Source organism: Lissotriton vulgaris, chromosome 5, assembly GCF_964263255.1.
Source record: "Lissotriton vulgaris chromosome 5, aLisVul1.2, whole genome shotgun sequence".
Lineage (NCBI taxonomy): Eukaryota > Metazoa > Chordata > Amphibia > Caudata > Salamandridae > Lissotriton > Lissotriton vulgaris.
This window is the reverse complement of record NC_141693.1, coordinates 530109722-530129732: the sequence shown is the minus strand read 5'-3', so window position 1 is coordinate 530129732 and position 20011 is coordinate 530109722. Positions and strand designations below refer to the sequence as shown.

Below are 20011 nucleotides of genomic sequence, written 5' to 3'. Positions count from 1 at the left end.
GCAGTGCCTCCAATAGCATGGGCAATACCATTGGTTTCAGAGGCCAAAATAACAGTTTTGTCTCAAGAGACGTCCACGAAAAATAATAGAAATCAGCCCTTGGTATCAAAGAGAAACTCCCTGGATAAACAAAGCAATGTCTCCATCCCTCTTTCCTCGCTGGATGTATAGATATTGCCTGAAAGAGGGGCAAATACATTTTAAATACTGTGGAGAAGGGCAGTGCACGCAGATTCAAGGGACTCTACTGCATCCAAGAAATTCCCCCCTCGCAAACCGTGCAGGTGCATGAAGTTTATACTCTGTAATAGAAACAGCAGTAGAGTCAATACCGAGATTTAAAAGGACAAGTATAGTTTGTACCAGGTTCTGCAGTAGGGCCCAAGGGTAACCTACAGCACATGTTGGATCTAAAAACAGTGGGTGAGGAAATAAAACAATTTCTGAAGAAATAAAAGTTTAAAGTCCGAGCATTTAGCTTGGACTCTGCATTACGAGCATTCTCCAAATGTATGTTGGTGGTTGCAGCACACCTCTAGCAAGGAAAGTGTATTAGCCTTTCAATACTTGAATGATTTGCTGCTCAAGGCCAGCAGCTGTCAGATTGTTTAGAACGATTTCTAGATCACAGCTAGCATTTGTAAAGTCTAGGGTTTTAGATTAATCTCTGCAGATAAACATCAAGTTGAGTACACTAGATCCAGCACTGGGGCAGTGAAAGATACAGATCATGCCAAAGTGTATCCTTCAGGAGACCTTTTTTTTATATTGCTGAGAAATGTCAATTGCTCAGGAAGATCCTCAGCCATCGCACCCGATATTGCTTCTACACAGCTCAGCCACTTGCTGCAATCTCCACGCTAGAACACCCGACGGTGCTGGATGATTGGAGACACTTTGATGCCATGGATCAGAACACAATTGCTGGCAGCTCATTAATTGTATTCATATAGGCATCAAGACATGAGCGTGCTGCAGTAGTTGCCTCTACTATAACTATTCTGAATAAGTTTAAATGACAGTCAAATACATCCTTCAACAAGTGAAGTAACGAGGTCCAGGATCCACTCCAAGGCAGCTTAAACTATATGGCAATTAATTTGGCATTGTTTCCTACCTCCACAGCCATCTCAAATAGCAGTCCATCTTCCAGATCTTCAAAATGTGTACATTAAGTAGATCTACAACAAAAACTTACATGGGTTCCCAACAATGACGTCCTCAGAAAAATCTTTCATCAGCAATGGATCTTCTTTGTAACTGCAGAAATGTCAAATTCAAAGATTGGACTACCAACACAAAGCCTTGTGAAGATCTAATGTTCAAATTAGATTAGGATTCCATGAATCTCTAAAGTACCATGGATGATTGGCAAATAATGGAATAGTTTAAAGGTAATGCTGACTTCATTACAAAAAGGATAGTTAGTGAGAACTTTTTGAAGACAAGGATTTTTCAAATTCATGACATCCATTCTGTCCTTTTTCCCATGATACTCTTATTTGAAGGATACTGCATATCCCGGTGGTGGGGCGGCATGCACTCAACTGGGTGTGTGGGGTGGATTCCCAACTCTTTGTCTCTGTAGCCTGCTGTCCCATGTGTATTGCTGGATTCTTGATCATTCGGAACAGCACAGCTTTACTGTTCATAAATCAATTGGCTGCCATATGTATTTTGTTTTTTTGCATATGGTTGCAGCAAAAAAATGGATAAAAAATGAACCTTCGCTCTAGCTTTACCAATGCTTGTTAATCAAGGTCTGGGAAAAAACACAAGTTGTGCGAGCAAAAGTAATACAATCATCTCCGTTTTGAATTCGGTTATAGAATAGTGTGTTGGTGACTGGGCGTTAACTACAATATACAGCAGATATCACATGAAGTCATACATAGCAAACCATGAAAAGTGTTTTTTTTTAGCTTGTGTTTTTTGAAGAAATCGGAATGTATTTGTTTGTGCTGATGTGCTTCTATAGTGGACATGTTGTACTTGGCAATCAGCACGTTAGCCTCCTACATGATTTGGCCACACTTTCTTAAAGATAAGGAGGATAGTAATACATCTTATACCATGCTACCATATCAACCAAATATACAAAAGATATGTAATAAATGAACATTTCTTTTGTCAAAAGAGGTCACCCCGGCTAAAGTTGGTGTTCTCATGACCGATTTATCTCTATGTAATGAATTCAGGCTTTCAGTTGCTCATGTTTAGGCTCTTTACTTGCCCAGAGATCCAGCTTTTGCAGTGCTGGTGGGTGCACTCATCGCCCTTGCATTGTTTGCTCAAGTGATGTGGGACCATGGTGGCAGCCTTATTCTGGACTTGGACCACTGGGGATGGAGCAGCCTGTCAGGCCTGCTCTGTGGCTACTCGTCTTTTGTCAAGAGTGGTTTTCAGGCCGGCATCAGATTGGTGTTTGTCTTCAGCAGTTAAGACTTCTAGGCTGAATTCAGTCAAGTTCTCCTTTTCAGCAATTGCTGCCTTTGGCGGTTGTTCCCTTGGGCTAAGGACAGGGCGTCTGTAGCCATGACTACTCCCTCACCAGAAACACAAATTTGAAGCTGCGGCAGCACCAGTCTTTGGCAAGCTGCAGGGGTGCTGAACAGCACAGTGTTGAATTCCGGCTTGATTTCATTACGAGGTCCGCTGTTGGAACCACACTAGGAGTCCGGGAAACCCTTATAAGCAGCATTAAGCTGCTTTCGAGTCGTCTTCACTCCATGGACACAGTTATGGCGGCTCCTCATGGACAGTCTAATCCTGCTGAGCCAGGCACTCTCCTCCCTTCTCAGAGCATGCAGGCAGGCTTCTAAGTGCTAGGCTGACCCTCAGCTTCTCAAGCAAGTTGCACAGACATCAGTTGATCTTCATCACCTCTGGGACAGTGGCTGTCATGTAGACACCTGCCCTAATCACGCAGCAGCTCTTGGAGCACTCTGCGGAGTACTACCTTTCTTAGCCAAGGAGAACTTGAAAAAGGAATAAAGTACAGTGGTTTGGGTCCCACAACTATACTACTTTTCCCGAAATGGTTTGTAGATCCTTTTAAGGTCCTGGAACTCTTTTGGGGTGGTCATTTTTTAAATGTAATTTTCTAGCTGTGAAGGTGATCTGTCACAGCAGGCAAGGTGTGACTGGTTTAAAGCAGGAGCATCCGAAACCTGGGCAGCATGAAGTGTGACAAACCTGTACCTTGCAGTCATCATTCTTCCCGAATTAGCAATCTGAGAAAGACAAAAAGGTAGTCCCTGTCTAGAAAGCTCCTTAATTTTAACAGCAGAACCTGCTGGAGAATATCTAATCAGAAGCCCCTTGATTGACTTTCTAAGGCTAAATCCGTCTTCATCCGCCCTCATTTCAGTGTCTTGGTCTCATTCTCCAGCCACGGGAATGCAATCAATTCCACTGACTGAGGAAGTTGTATCCATTCGCCATTTTATGCCATTCTCAGATCTGCCAACTTAAAAACATGCATTGGAAATGCAATAGGTCTCTCATTTGTTGAAGTTTGAGCGATTGGCATTATGAATGGCAATGTTTTTTCACCTATGCAATATATATGCCCTCCCCCACCTTAATAAAATAAAGAACTCCGTTGTGTGTGTTTTAAATTTTTTGTTTGTATGTAGTACAGCTGCAATGATGCTTCACCGATGGGAGTGAAAATAGCAGTTCCGACTCAACGTTAACCCCATCGCCGCAGGGCTAATTCCCCCGCAGCGCAAGGGGAGGGGGGCCACGCGCGGCGCCGCGGTGCTGATGACGAGCTCAGCTCGTCATGCAGCACGGTGGCCGTGTGCTGATGACGAGCTGAGCTCGTCATGGCCACGCCCGCTCTGTGGAACGCGCAGCACAGCGGGGTAAATATCCCTGCGTGGGCGTTCCGTGGAGGCCATGACAAGCTCAGCTCGTCATCAGCACACGGCCACAGTGCTGCATGACGAGCTGAACTCGTCATCAGCACGCAAGAGGTTAAAAAAGCAGTGTTGTGAGGGGTGTAGTACCACCAGTGTTGTGAAGGTGTTTCACTATGTGTCCCTTGAGACCTTTTTTGGCCACCTTTGTCCCTCTTCTATCCCTCTGCTACCTTTCTGTATCCAAATAACTTACTAACATAGCCACCACTCAAATTACTTTCAAATTTCACAATACTAATTCAACGCTAATTCTTTATGAGTTCCGGAGTAGTATGCTACTTGCTGAAAAAGCGCTTCGATGCCTCGTCAGGGGTAGTAAGCGCTATATAAATGCAATTATAATACAATACAACACAATATAAATCCATATAATTCGGGGCATTTATGCTGGCCGCATCATTAACAGCTAATTTTATGTTTTGTGTACATCATCTAAAAGCCAAAATTGTATAATACAGTGCTGTATGTTTCGACCAGATTACATAATCCTTCAGAGAAGGGCTGGCACGTTTCGCGTATTTTAAGGGAAAGCAACAGGTCTTTGCCTTGCGTGGGGTACTTGGAGGGCAGGGGGGAGGGGCAGGAGAGAGGGGCAGGAGAGAACCAGGCTGAAGAGAATATGCTATTTAAAAAAACACAAGCAAACCTTTTGACAACCCTGGACTAGAAAACTACTGCTATTGATCATGTGAACGAATTTCCATTTATCACAAACTTAAAATTGCACCTCTGGTTTTACTTTTTCAGGGCGGCATAACTGCATTTCTATTTGGTATCCGACACTGTTTTCCACCGTTGATTTTGGTTGACAAATTCTTGTCCTACAAACACTGAAAAATCTAAATTTTGAACCTGGTTGCTGTGGAAGAAAATAAAAGAATGACAACATGTTTTGCATATTTTTTCTAATTAAGTCAATATCACAAACTACGTGTATTTCTTTAATTGGAGCAGTAGCTAACAAAAAAACCCAGTTTTTGTATCTAATTTTGTGCTAAAAATGTCGTTTATTCCAGTTTGTAAGAGCTGCATTGTGCAACACTTTGAAGAAAGCAACGATTGCCCTAGATGTGGAAATCAGGTGCATGAAACCAATCCATTAGAAATGCTAAGGTAAGAAAATTAATATATGTACTACTTAATAATGACCGATATCCCATTGTGGTTATTGTGCCATTAAATGTGTGCTTTAAATTTAAAATGTGTGTGTTGTGTGTGTAATTTTATTTTATTTTAGGTTTGGATTCTTGCCGACTATCAGTAAAACAATTAACACTTTAATGTCAGTATTCTAAAACTTTGATCACAAGTTTTTTGTAAACTAAATAGTGCCTAATATTTGTGGTGCATTTAGATCAAGTATGCCATTCATTGGCATGATGATGGATTAAACCCAGATCAGTTGACTTGTGGTGTGTGCTTGCATTGTTCAACACTCCGTCCATCATCCCCTTTGGTATTGCTTTACATTACCATTCAGCATTCCCTTTCATCTGAGCTATTCTGGATACAGTGCAGTTTTGGGCTTATCCTCTGGAACAGCAAGTCCAGGATATTTGGATTATGATTCTGATGTTTCAGCCTCTATTCTGGATTGCAGTGAGATTGACTCTGAGGCTGCTGGGTCTTATGGCCTCCCACATCCTGAACGTAAAACATGCTGGATGCCATATGCGGGCTCTGATGTTGGATCCGAAGTCCCAGTAGGCACATCATTAGGGAAATCTTTTTGACCTGGTCCAGATATTAGAGGGAACCTGCAAAAGATCTGGAGTGGTGGCTCACATATGGGAGACTCCTCTCTCTTCCCAATCCAGAGATCATAGTTCTGGCAGATGTGTCACTTCTGGGTTGGGTTGGCCATCTGGGAGAGGTGGAGGTCAGAGGACTCTGTTCTCCTGCAGAGCCTCAACTCCACATCAGCCAATTGGAGCTGATAGCGGTTCGCCTGGCTTTGAAAGCCTTTCTTCCTACCATGAGGGGCCCGAAATGTGTGATGTCATCTTGGCAGCCAGGTGCTCCTCCACGAAAACTATTTCCACCTGTCGATGGGACACATTTGTGGCTTGGTGTACTATCAAATCCGTTGATCCTCTATCAGCACCCTTGTCCGTAGCCCGTTTGTTTGCCCTATCCCTTACCCTTCAGGGCCTTGTTCTGGGCCAAATTAAAGGGTACATTTCTGCCTTCCTGCAATTGCCAGACCAACCTTCCCTGTTCAAGTCCCCTTTTGTGACCTGTTTCCTAGAAGGTTTACAGCACGTTTCCCTCCTACGCCCTTCATCATGCGCCAAAGGGACCTTAATTTAGTTCCCACCTTTCTCATGTGTTCAACATTTGAGCCAATACATAGCTGCCCTCTTGGACTGGTGCAAAAAGAACAATTGATGGACAGAATGCAGAACAATGTCATGCGCTCACCGTGCCATTCCAGTTTGGACCCACCCATATGCAAATGAGTCTTGACGCTGCGCCCAATGGGAACAGTCCAACCCTACAAGCATCCTAGGACCAGTTTCGGGCTTTCAGCCCTCATCAGCCAGGATAGCTTGACTCCAGTAGCATGGAGAGCACGGAACCCACGTCTGGGCATACCCGTCCTACTCGAGGTGACAAATGCAAAAAGAACAATCTATGGACAGAATGCAGAACAATGTCATACATTCACCCCAGTACAGAGATCTGGGCCTAAGTCCATCTTTTTTTTGCTCACCATGCCATTCCAGTTTGGACCCTGCCATATGCAAATTAGTCTTGACCCTGCATCCAATGGGAACAGTCCAGCCCAAACTGTCAAGCCAGGTCCTCCCTGGGCTGGAAAAAAGCATCCTAGGACCGTTTTCATGCTTTCAGCCCTCATCGGCCAGGATAGCTTGACTCCAGTGGCATGGAGAGCACCGGACCCACGTCTGGGCATACCCATCTTACTCTGGGTGACAAATGCAAAAAGAACAATCTATGGACAGAATGCAGAACAATGTCATACATTCACCCCAGTACAGATATCTGGGTCTAAATCCATCATTTTGTTTCCTCACTATGCCATTCCAGTTTGGACCCAGCCAAATGCAAATCAGTCTTGCCCCTGCGCCCAATGGAAACAGTCCAGCCCGAAATGCCAGGCCAGGTCCTCCCTGGTCTGGAAACAAGCATCCTAGGACCGGTTTTGGGCTTTCAGCCCTCATCAGCCAGGATAGCTTGACTCCAGTGGCAAGGAGAGCACAGGGCCCTCATCTGGGCATACCCGTCCCACTCCGGGTGACCAATGCAAAAAGAACAATTGATGGATAGAATGCAGAACAATGTCATACATTCACCTGTTGTGACCTGTTTCCTAGAAGGTTTACAGCAAGTTTCCCCCTACGCCCTTCGTCATGCCCCAAAAGGACCTTAATTTAGTTCCCACCTTTCTCATGTGTTCAACATTTGAGCCGATACATAGCTGCCCTCTCGGACTGCTGAACATCAAAACTGTCTTCCTTGTGGCAATTACATCTGGCTGGAGGGTTAGTGTGTTGCAGGCCCTTTTGGTTCATCCTCCATACACAACCTTTTTCACAGATAAATTGGTCCTTAGGACCTGTGCCTCCTTTTTACCAAAGGTAGTCGCACCTTTTCATGTCAGGCTGATCATCAATTTGCCTGCACCCCCCACCCTACCAACACAGATGAGAGACTCTACGACCTGGACTTGAAAAAGGCGCTATCATTTTTCATCAGTCGTACCAAGGACGTTCGGGTGGACGATCAGCTCTTTGTCGGTTTTCCGGGTGCGAAGATTGGCAAGGAAGTTGACAAAAATCAGCCCTGCAATGGCCAATCAGAAACCCCCTGAGTACTTGCCGGTCATTCAACAAGACCTAAGGCTGTGACTGCTGTTTTGGCAAGAGGAGTCCAGTTATGGACATCTTTCAAGCAGCTACGTGTGCATTGCTGCATATGTTTGTCAAAATTACTACTTAGACTGACAGGTCTGACATGATAGACTTTTGCCCCAGGACTTTTAAGTGGAACAGTCCACAGACTCACCTGTGTGGAGAGATTGCTTTGGTATCTTCTAAGGTAAGGAATCTTTAGCTAGAAATCTTTATCAAATACCAAAACAACAGTTGATGGACAGAATGCAGAACAATGTCATACATTCACCCCAGTACAGAGATCTGGGCCTAAATCCATCGTTTATTTGCTCACCACACCACCCCAGTTCAGACATGGCCATAGGCAAATCAGCCTTGACCCTGTGCCTCATGGGAACAGTCCAGCCCGAACTGCCAAGCCAGCTGATTAGCCAGGAACCGGTCCCAGGATGCTTGTTTCCGGTCCAGGGAAGACATGGCTTGGCAGTTCGGACTGGACTGTTCCCATGAGGCACAGGGTCAGACTTATTTGCATATGGCCATGTCTGAAATGGGGTGATGGAGTGAGCTAAAGAAGGATGATGGATGATTAAATCCAGAGCAGTTGACTGGGGGTGAGTGTTTGATTTGCTCAAACGCTCCAATCCTCATCCCCTTTGGTATAGAAATCTCTATCAGACAAACAAGTTTCTTACCTTTGTTACACGTTTTATGTTAGAGACTCTATCTAACTGCAGATTACTTACCTTAGACTATTCCCCAGCCGTCAGACTGGGTCTGGAAATGTTTGGATGGGTCAATTGGTTCTGAGTTGACTCTTTAGAATGGGCACCCAACATATGTGGCTGGCTTTTACTTAGTCCTTATTGATTTCACTCTGTTGGCTTTGCACTGGTCTGGAACAGAAGCATTTCTGCTTTGAGTCTAGTCCCTGAGTGACAGCCAAGTACAACCACAAGTTTGCTGGACAAGAATACAGAGGGTGCTCCGATAAAGGTAAATAAAACACCTTCTCCTGTTGCCACCATCTTCCTGTTTACTCATTCTTTATGCTATTTGTAGTATTTTGATTCCAAGCCTCCTAGAATTCACTTATCTTTTTTTATTGTCCTTAAACCTGGTTTGGTACTGGACAAGTTTCTAGCAGAACTGTATTTTCAATGTCTCTTTAGTCTTTTTTTTTAGTTTTATATAGTGCAAACTAGACCCGAAAATATCAGGTATCAAAACGCTTTACCTAAGCACCAGTTGCGTTACATAAGGACACATTAATTTTTGTTAGGCACGGGGAGATTAAGTGATTTGATCAGAATCACAGGATGTTAAGCGTCGTTGCCGAGACTCGAACTCGGATCCCCAGCTTCGAGGTCGACCACTCTAGCCATAAGGGTACATCCTCTTTCCAGATCATCAGCCCCATACTGGCAGTATATGTTTCCCGAATTGTTGGAAGCCCCTCCACACATATCTGTTCAATTGGAATCATATGTGATCAGCATATCGGTACTCTAACCGAACTACAGTGTGACCGATAGTGGGACGGGTGGCGACACATGCCCTGAAGAAGACCGGGGTGACCTTCTTGGCACAGTAAGTCGGTCGAAACATGTTGGCAAAGGCAGTATTAGGAGGGTTGTTTTGAGAACTTTAACTTGTCTCTTGGAAACAGCTTCCATCCTTTCTTTCTTTTTAATCCTGGTTGTGGAACCTATTAATAAAGTTGTTGTTTGGTATCCCCAAACCAGTTTTAAACACTATTCCCTTTAACTGCACGTGTTGCGCACCCACTCAAGTCACTTGGTGACATTCACTGATCACTATTTGTGTTTTTTGTGTTTTTGTTACATAATGTTGTTTGGTCGCGTATTGTTGTTCTGTGGTCTTTTTTGTTTAAACCCCCCCCCCTATGCTCTGTCCAGAGTGTGGCTACACCTGGACGTATTGAAAGCAGACCCGATGATGAAGCATGTCACACACTTTGGTGTGTGAGGCCGTTTGTTTTTCAAAACAATTAATTTTTTGTTTTGTGGGACGTGTTGGGGTTGTTTATGTTCACTTCTCTCCACCCCTCTATGTGTGTATAGCCGATGAAAAAAGCCTACTGTTCTCACCTCGTTACTGAGGTAGTAAACCTCACATACACCACATACAAAGCAGTCATGCCAAAGACAAGTGATGTGTGTCATGTGTTAGTTGAAATGGACTGCCTTGTATCATTCAGTGACATTTGTGTCCACAGGTTTTGCAAGCAGATTCTCTGAGCAGATAGACTCTGACTTCCCACAAAAGGGAATTTTTGAGTACGTCTTGGAAATGCTGCTTTCTCCATGGCAGAATTCCACAGGTAGACCTGTTGATCTCCAATATTAAACCCATATGTACTCTTATTCTGCAGCAATGGCAGGTATTGCTACGGCATGCGTTTTTTTTTATACTCCAACTTCCATCTACACTGTTTGTTTCATACAATCCCTGTTCTATATCTAGGTCTGAGGATTCTGCAATTTCATCAGAAGACTTGCACTTTCCAATGTTTCTATTTATTTATCGATTTACTTATTTTTTTATTGAACTAATTACCAGATGTATTTATCACTCACGCACCAGAGTGAGTAATAGAGTGTTTTACGTAGAACCCTTCATATTACAGCATAGTAGAGATGGATTCCATTTGAATAGGTTTAGGTAGAAGCTGGAGCAGGTGAAAGTAATATTATATATGATTAGGTTAGTGACAAGCAGATATGTTTTGATTTTTTTTTTTAATATGGTGACCTGAGGATGAGTGGACGAGGACATTGTACTTGGGCCTGCTGGGGCTTATCCTTATTCTAATGATTCAGCTCTGTTTTTGGAGAAGACTCGATCACCTTTTCCAACAGAGATAGGCTTTAAATTGTTGCTTTGTTTCATAGGATGCTATTAGCGTTAGATCCATAACTGCCCTGCTTATAGTAGTTTGGCAGGTTATAGAAAAGCGTGTTTGACATTTGGTAAATATATTTACCCACCCCACTCTTGCAAATCTTAGCTTTGTGCTGGAGAGTTGTTTGTAGGGGGCGAACATCCATTATGATGCGGTCTTTACACCGCACTACCATTACAACGCTGCTTTTACAACGCAAGTCGTTACCACGACTTGCGCTGGAGGGCGCTCTAGGCTAAGGAATAGTAGATTTACTATTCCAACACCTTCCCTACTGTACGTAGGCTAGAGTTGGAATAGTAAATTATACTATTCCTAAGTCCAGCACCCTACAGTGTAAGTCGTGGTAACGACTTGCGTTGTAAAACCAGCGTTGTAATGGTAGTGCGGTGTAAAGACCGCGTCGTAACGTCATACATCCTCTGTAGGGCTTGACCTCCCACCAGGCCCTGCTTCCACCCCCCATGGTTGGACAACTCCTGCTGCGTGCTAACGTAAGGCATGAGAAGTGGTCTTTACCCACAGAGCATGGCTTTTGACCAGGCCGTGTGCTAAATCTGCCTCAAAAGGCCATCTCAACATTGTGCTCGACCGCTGAGCCCGGACTGCCATGAGCAGAAATAGCAGAAACACCCGCAAAAACATCCTTTCTTGAAACAGCTTGGCCTATGGCTGTTAACAGTTTATCTTTTATGTTTTGGTGATTCGCTGCTCCTCAGTTAGAACCACAAATCAATATTTTGGCCAGGAGGTCAGAGTGGGCCCCTTCTGCCTGAAATGGCTGCTTCAAGAGAAATATTTCTATTGCCGTAGCTAGTTAGATCAGCTGTTCAGTCGGAATAGCTGTTTCAAATTTAGAACTGTGAATCTGAAAGGGACAATAGGAGAAAAGGCTTCCTTGTCCATCAGGATTTCCTTTTTTTTCTTGTTTTAAATCTGACTGGCATCACGGAGGATCCACGGATCCCAGATGGCCAGGATATACCAGTTGTTTCAACCCTTAAAGCCCACTTGAAGGACTACCCTACCACCATAATTCCATCATGCCCTGTAGGTAGCAAGTTAATTTTTTCTGTCTTCTGCGGAGAGGATCATAAAGCATTGAGCTCTGATTTTTTTTTTATTCTTCCTAGAAACCTGTCCTTGCTTTTGAAAATCACAACTTTGCTCATCTTTTGGGAAAGAGAGTATTTTTTCTTTCTGTTTTCTGACATAAAAAATATTTTTCCTTTGCAAAATGCCATCCCTACTTGTGACTTGTCCCGCTTGTGGGAGAATGAATGCCCAAACAGACCCTTATGCAGTCTGTATTGAGTGCCTTCCCTCCTCTCATTCACCAGATTCCTTTGAATTCTGTTTGAAGACGTTCAGGAAAACTTTGAAGGATAGAGAAAAGCTCAGGCTACATGGACTACAGGAAGAAGAGTGCAGGCATGAAAATATATTCTGGGCAATATCTGAGGGACGGTACGAGAGCGCTCACTCTATTTCTGCTTCCTCCACCATTTCCCAGGACTCCTCACAAAGGAGATACTGGGAATGATCTTAGAGAGAAATGACAAAGCAACCGCTTGACTTCAACATCCATCAAAGATAGGGTCGGTGACAACATGAAGAACAACAACATGAAAATAAAATATATCAAAGTTTATGAATTACACGTTGAAGATCGTATCAATGTCAAGGGATACTTTTCCTAGTAAAAAACCTCCAGATACTGATTGGGTGTGCAAGATGAAGAAGAGCATAGTACCATGTTTACCGAACTCTGACTACTCCATTACATGAGTGCAGTCTCTGCAGCATTAAAACTATCGTTGGCCTCTGCTTACACTTTAGACCAAATGGCCTCACTACTTCGGCATCCTGCAGCAACAATGCTACCCCACTTTCTTCTGTAGCCACTCCTACTTTCCTTTCAGCATCACTAATGGGGCCTTCACCTGTGCTGCCTCACTCAGCTTTGTCACCTCCATCTACTGATTCTCCTTTGTCACATATCCACTCTCTTCCTGTGATTTAAAACAAATAAAAAATGAAATTAAGCACTTTACTGCTGCAGTTCTGAGCTTCTATGTTCGCTTCCTGGAAGGGGTTTGGGTGGCCATTGTTACTTTTCAGTAGAACCACATATTAGAGCCGCCATTTTAAAACCATGCTCTAGTTGTGAAGCTGTTCTGCTGTATTACGAGCAATGCCAAATAGCACTTTTTTAAAACATTTTTATTAACTATTAATTTTATTAACTGTTTTTAAAATTGTAGTCTTGGTTGAATCTGTTCCTTCTACTAATAGCAGAAATTTTCATATTGCTATTTTTAACCTGAAATAATGTATTAATTATTGATTTTTGACTACCTCTACTCCTTTGATTTTTTAGTTTTTTAATTAGGCACTATAGCTGGGCTTCTTTAACTGCTTCCCGGTTGGAGTCCAGTGGGTATTTTTACTTTTCAGCAGAAGCGCATATTAGAGCTGCCATTTTAAAACTACTCTCTAGTTGGTCGCAGCCTTTCAGTTCCGCCCTATTTAAACTCGGCCAGGACCAGAGGCCAGTCACTATGCTGGAAAAATCACGTGTACTTATGATGAAATCAGAGCACTTTATACAATGAGATATCCTAGGAGTGCTCAGTTATTAATGGATTTAAAAAACAATGGCCTATTTGCTTAGTCTCTACACCCTCCGTATATAAGAAAATTAGAACACGTGACTCAGAAGCTCGTAGAGATAAAACGGATATTACTACTATTAGTACTGCTGGTAATGTGTTTGTCACTTATAACATCGAAAATCCTGATCTGTTGCTCCGGTCTGAAACACTTCCAAAACAGAATATTTCCTTGGTGCTAATGGATTACCAGGAAGGGATGGTTACCTTTCTAAAGTCAGCGTGTCGTTTTATTATCTGTAGTGGTTTTTCCAGGGCAACAAAACAGCTAGGACTGCCATTGCCAGAAGGATACTCGTATGAATATCAAAAGCTTAGGCTATGAGGAGTACAAGCACCTCTAAGACCTGATATTTCTTCTACCATAGCTGAGGTAGCTTGGATTTCTTCCGAGAGCCACTCACTGACATATAAATATGTAGGGCAGCTTCTTTGGATACCCCTTCTAACTTTTGTAAACATTGAACACTGGATGCATTTTCACAAAGACAGCCCTTTTAACCTTCGAGTAAGTTTACGCCAGCCTGTTTACTTGGTCCCCTGTAAGGTAAGGTACGGTAATTTTATTATGCATAGTTAATTAAAACCAGTGCAAACATTTTACAAAACAGATTAAATATAATAAAAGAAGTTGTGTCTTTAAAACGTCATTAAAAGAGCAAACAGTAAAAGCCCAATACAAATTTCCAGATGCGTTACTTTTGGGTAAGAGCAGGTGTCATTAAGTTCAAATTAGTGTCTATATGCTGTGTAATGTTTTTTGGCAGTTTCTGCTCAATTAGCGCAAGGAACTTTGCATACCTGCAGTTCAGTTTTGTGTTTGCAGGGTTAAGACAAGCCAGTACTGCTTGCCTTCTAGTGCGAGTTCCTATCTGTCTAAGTTGGTCCTTTAGGAACAGCTGGCGTGCTGGCCTGAACTCTTGGCAGAGGCAAGTCATATGAAGTATGTCGCCCTTCTCTGTATTGCAGAAGGTGCAGGGTTCGTGGCCATTGCTCCTTAGCCATGGTGGCAAATGCTCTCTGGTAGGCAAGACCCCTAGTCTGTATTTCAGAAACTTCTGTTTTATTGTCTTGGGATAACCCTGGCTGAAGTATGGTTGAGGTGTCAGGGATTTATATGTGTTTATGGTCATCCATGCATGGTTTCTTTTAGCGAATGACTCTTTATCCTCTAGTAGTGAAAGAGTTTTGACAGTTTTCCAGACCAGTTTTTTAAATGCTTTGTGGCCGAGTTGCAAATCCCAGATCGCAGTTAGTTTGGTAGTCCCCAAGGCTGTCTTCAGGTAAGATCTTGCCTGAGATGCGTCCCTGCTTTGAATGTCTTGCCATAACAGCTAATTTAAAGTGTTAGTAATAGCAGAACGAAGTTTGTGGCAACAGATGATGTAAGCTCCCTGTCTTGCAAGAGCTTGTTTTTGTAGTCCAAATTCCAGCCTGAGTTGGGCGGGCGATGTATAGGATGGGAGCGAAAACATTGTTCGGTAGGCTTTTGTCTGGATTACGTCCAGATTCTTGGCATCTCTCCCACGTAGAGCCTCGCTGCCGTAGCAGATGGATGGTAGTAGCTTAGCCTGGATGATTTTCAAGTAAGGAGTCAAAATTGGTCCTATTAGTTGGTTAGCTATGCTTTTTAATGTGGCGGCAATACAAGACGCTCTCCTTTTTGCTTCCAGCATTTGCTGTGAGAATGAACCATCTTGGTCGAAGATGACTCCCAAGTATTTATAGTCCGAAGCTGGCTCAATATTTTTCACAAAGACAGCCCTTTTAACCTTCGAGTAAGTTTACGCCAGCCTGTTTACTTGGTCCCCTGTAGATTTGCTCTCTCTCCAGGCGTCATTTTGTAACTGAAATCCATTCCTTTCCCGGTTAGGAACGAGGGAGAAGGCCAGACTGCCAGAGTAATGAGAAATTGCATTTCATCGTAGGTCTGGCATTCTTAGTTCTTACTCTCCCTTCATAACAACCACCCAGCTGTCACTTTATTAAGCATTTGCTATGCTATAACATTGATTATAGAAAATCCGAAACTGAGTTGGGGTGATTCGCAGGGTCTTGTTTTCAAAGGTTTAAAGTGACATCTTTTAGAGAATTAAGTCTGCTATCCTGCATGTGGTGCAGATATTCTTCACAAGTTATGAAGCATTGCCAACAAGTTTCAAGAGTACCACAGTAATTTGTCCTTCATCATGGAGTTATGTGTTTGTATTGATAAACTGTACAACTTGCGTATTGGTGAGTTGTGCAATCAAGAAATGTTTAATCTGAATGAAGTATGGATAAACAGAATAAACATTTTTTTTTAAATAGGCTGACTCATTCTGATTTCTTATTTTCAGTCTTTTAAATGAGCTGTATTTGACAATTACATTTGTAAGTTTGTCTGTCGCTTTTTAAAAGTTACATTTTTTGTATTGATCAATTTTCTTAAAAGGCTGGACAATACATTGGAAGAAATCATCTTCAAGCTGGTGCCTGGACTTCGAGAAGGTACAGGTTTGCTACAGTTTGAGCAATAACATTTATTATTTGCACCTGTTAAACTCCACTCGCTGACTATTGTATTTTATTGTACAGAGGAGGAGCGACGTGAAACAGATTTCTGGAAGAGACATAGACCTCAAGAAAATGGAGGTGAACGAAGTATATTTACTTTCTCTACATGTATTCTTACATAGAAAATACATTTCTTTGGAGGTTCTGTGTTCAGTTAACTCCATATACATACAAACTGTACTTGATATCAATTTTAAATAGCAACGGAACAAAAGAGAGCTGCTCAGACGTTTGTGTTTTTAAAACCAGGAAGTGCCATTTGTAGGATATAATTGATTACGTTTGAATCAAAAGAAACATGATTACCTCTTTTTTTAAATTCGTGTCTTTTAATTGTTTTGCATTTTTAAATGTTTTAAATCATATAATAGTGAGGGCAAACTCCTTTTTCATGTCTTTCTTTCCCCACTGCCACTTTCTGTTTCACTCTTTTTAGTTGTTCGAATCTCCATGTCTGCTATGGTCACTTTTCTTTATTTTTCGTTTCTTACTGATCTAACTAATTAGCACTTTAATTGTGTCCATCTCTACTTTTTAATCGTAGGTTTGCTTGTGAAGATATTTTGATGGTTTTTTTGTGCTGCTTCACAAGTTTCTTTCTGTTTTTCTTTCTTTTTTTGTTTGTTAGTCGTCTGGATTGTATAATACTGTGTTTATTAAATGTGTGCAGTTTTAATAGATCGACTATGGTTTTGATTTGGAAGTTCATAGTAATGGAAACTCCTTGGACTTTATGAAGTCATTTATAAATCGGCATTAGAATCTATCAACTGTAGCTCCTCTACCATAGGTAGAGAGAAGAGTAGCACTTCTAGAAATTAGAAGATGTTCCATTACCACTTGACTCCATTTCTCTTCCAGGGGATACTCATCAATAGTCATTAGCACTGAATTATCTCCGCCCATATGCGGGAACCCGAAACACATAAACTAATACATATATATGTGTAAAAAATATATGAAAATAGTACTAAAAAATTATACACATATACATGTATAAACTAATAATATGCAGCCCTAACCATACCCAATAGGCTAATAAAGCCATAATTACATGCCTTCTGTAGAATGAAAATAACTGATCAAATATAATGCAAGAAAAGGACCTGAACCTTAGATGCATTCTACAGAAAACAACCTTTTATTTTCATCAAAGAAACAGGTAATAAAAGGCAATTAGCCTAAACAGGCTGCATAAATAAATAACATCCTTGTACAGAAAAGGAGACTGGCACCTCGCCTTTAAGGCCTCAGAGAATCTGAACACTTTGCTTTTAAGGCCTCCAGGAGCAGCTTGCTCCCATTATGCCCCACAGGTGACAGTTAGGTCAGTTTTTTTTTCCGTCTCTTTCTGTGAAGAACCTGGAACTTGAGCTCGACTGATTTTGATTGTTTTCAGTCAGAATTTGGTTATTTCTTACTTTTTTTGACATTTTTGATTGGTGGTATTTCTCAATCTTATCTGACTAATTGATAGCTATTTTTTAGTCCGATATGCCACCTTTATTTTACAAGTGTCCTTCCTGTGGGAAGAAGATGTCTAAAACTGATCCTCATTCTGTTTGTGTGGTCTGTTTGCCTTCTTCTCATGACATAGAAAAATGTTAACACTGCCTTAAACTTTCCAGAAGGACTCTGAAGGAAAGAGAGAAGATTCGACTTCTGGGACTTATGGAGAGAGAAAAACGTCATGAAAAGGGCCCAGGAAGTGAACTTTCATCTGGAAGGCCCTCCTCTCCCAGAAAATGTTGAAGGTCTGCATCTCCTGATGGTTGGAGTAAGAAGAGGCGTCATGATGTACCGTCGACGTCGAGAACAAGAGAAAAAGTAAGGTCGACGTCAAAGTCTAGATCGCCTTCAGCTTTGTCGACATCACGGCCAGTGGAAAAAGGTAAATCGACGTCCAAGACATCACCTTTAAGAAGCAAGTCGACGTCGAAAGCGGTGGATGAAGCAAGATCGCCGCCGAAGAATTTATCAACGTCGAGACATGTGGTGTCGGTTGCAGTAAAATCTATGCCGAAGGTGAGAAGTAGATCGATGTCGAGGGTCAGGAGTAGATAAACGTCGAGACCTGAGAAGAGGAGGAGATCAAGATCGCCGTCGAGGCATGAGTTGACGTCGAGACATGCTTCGGGCTAGAGGCATGAAAAATCTCGATCGACGTCGAAGAGGCTACCAACGTCTAGGAAGTCAACGTCGAGGTCTCCGCCACCAGCTCCAAGGTCGGCGTTGAGACACTCTAGATCAACCTCTCGGACCCGTCACAGGTCTTTGTCGAGGTCAGAGCTGACGTCGAGGACACCTATGGACCAACCATGGTCGACGTCGAAGGGTCCGACGTCGAGGGCTTCTTCTAATAGATCTCCATCTATCAGAGCCTCTCCACATCAGGCATCGTCGATGGTGGCTCATTCTGGTTCGACGTCGAGGCATTCGACGTCGAGGGACAGGCAATTGGTTCCTGTGGAAGAAGCGAGTAGACTGACGTCTAGATCTCCACGGTCTAGAAGGAGTTCTTTGTCATCTTCAATGGGGATGCAGATTATTCAAGTAACACCGGAGGGTTCTCCGGTGCCCAAGTCACCTCCTGTTGACATGTCCCCTAGATGGCTGGAAAGCATTCGTGATTGTAAAATGCAGCCCCGAGCTGGTGAAAGGCCTCTTACCCTGGAATGTTCAAAACCACCTGCTAGTAGGTCTCCAAGACGTTCCAGATCTCCACTGAAACAACGTTCACGCTCAAAAGATCGCAGCAACTCACATCGGTCTCCTACGCCAAGGAGAAGACAGAGGTCACCAACAACGACCGCATCAACGAGGTCATCTTACAGAGACTATTCCCCTACAATTTCTTCAACGCCACCTTCCAGTGTATCGCCCGTTGATGATCTAGGGACTTTCAGCGAGGTGTTGTGTCGGGGGCAAACAAGTTTAATATAACTATGTCTGTACCGCCAGTTACTTCCTCTGTTATATTTGAGACATTACATCATAAGTCTTCAGCGAGACCGCTACTGCATTTAGTGCCAGGATTACTGGAACCGGCAATGAAGACTTTCTTAACACCTGCTACAGTGGGTTCGGGGCCCTTGGGAATTGCAAAGAAATATAAGGCCCCAGATCAGGATCCTTTATTCCTGCCTAATGACCCACCACCGGATTCACTCATAGTTGCCTCTGCCAGGAAGACACATTCTGCAAAGTCCATTTCATCTGCTCCACCAGAGAAGGATAGCAAGAACGTGGACTCCTTGGGATGGAGAATGTGTAATACTGCTGGGTCTGGAATGAGAGTGGCGAGTGCAGCTGCTCTACTGGGTCGTTACCACTTTTATGGGACTCCTTGACGAGATTTGTTGAGAAATTACCCAAGGAAGATCAAAAAGATTTCTTGGACATTGTGCAAGAAGGAGGTTTGGTTATCAACCAGATTATTAGTATGGCGACTGACTCTGCTGATTTAGCAGCTCATGGTTATGCCCATGGCATCTGTTCCAGAAGGTCAGCCTGGCTCCGCCTCACGGGCCTCAAGCCCGATGCCCAGAGGAAAATTGTTAATTTACCTTTAACCCCTTGCGCACTAGCGGTTTTCCCGCTGTGTGCTGGGTTTTTCGAAAACCCGCGTTACATGACGAGCTCAGCTCGTCATCAGCATACGAGCACCGTAGCTGATGACGAGCTGAGCTCGTCATCAGCATCGAAGGGGTTAATGGAACAACGTTGTTTGGGTCTCATGCAGACGATGAGATGGCTAAAATGAAGACTGAGCTAGATACTTTAACGGCCGTTGGCTTGGAGAAAAAGAAGGAGTTTCGTCGTCGCTTTTGCCCCTACGACAAGAGATCTTTTCAACAATGTGGGCAAACATTGAACTGGTCTTCGCAAAACTAGGGCCAATCTCAACAGAGGTCGCAGTTTCAACAACGCAGACCTGGACGAGGCAGAGGTGGTAACAGACAGCAGTCTGCAGTTTCAAAGCAGCCTCAGAAGCAATGAGACAAAACTTCCTCCAAAGCTGTTGTCCACTCTGGTAGGAGGAAGCATTGCATTATATCTGGACGAGTGGAGTCT

General features: G+C 43.0%; 1 protein-coding gene across 2 annotated transcripts in view; it reads left to right on the top strand.

The window, feature by feature from the left end:
* The window catches only part of PCGF5 (polycomb group ring finger 5), a 259950-nt gene that overhangs the window by 83819 nt on the left and 156120 nt on the right, over window positions 1-20011 (top strand). For both annotated transcript variants that reach the window (XM_086921973.1, XM_086921974.1), the window contains exons 3-5: window positions 4943-5039; window positions 15816-15871; window positions 15959-16015. In XM_086921973.1, coding sequence (XP_086778099.1) covers window positions 4943-5039; window positions 15816-15871; window positions 15959-16015 — 210 coding nt within the window. The remainder of the gene's footprint in view (window positions 1-4942; window positions 5040-15815; window positions 15872-15958; window positions 16016-20011) is intronic.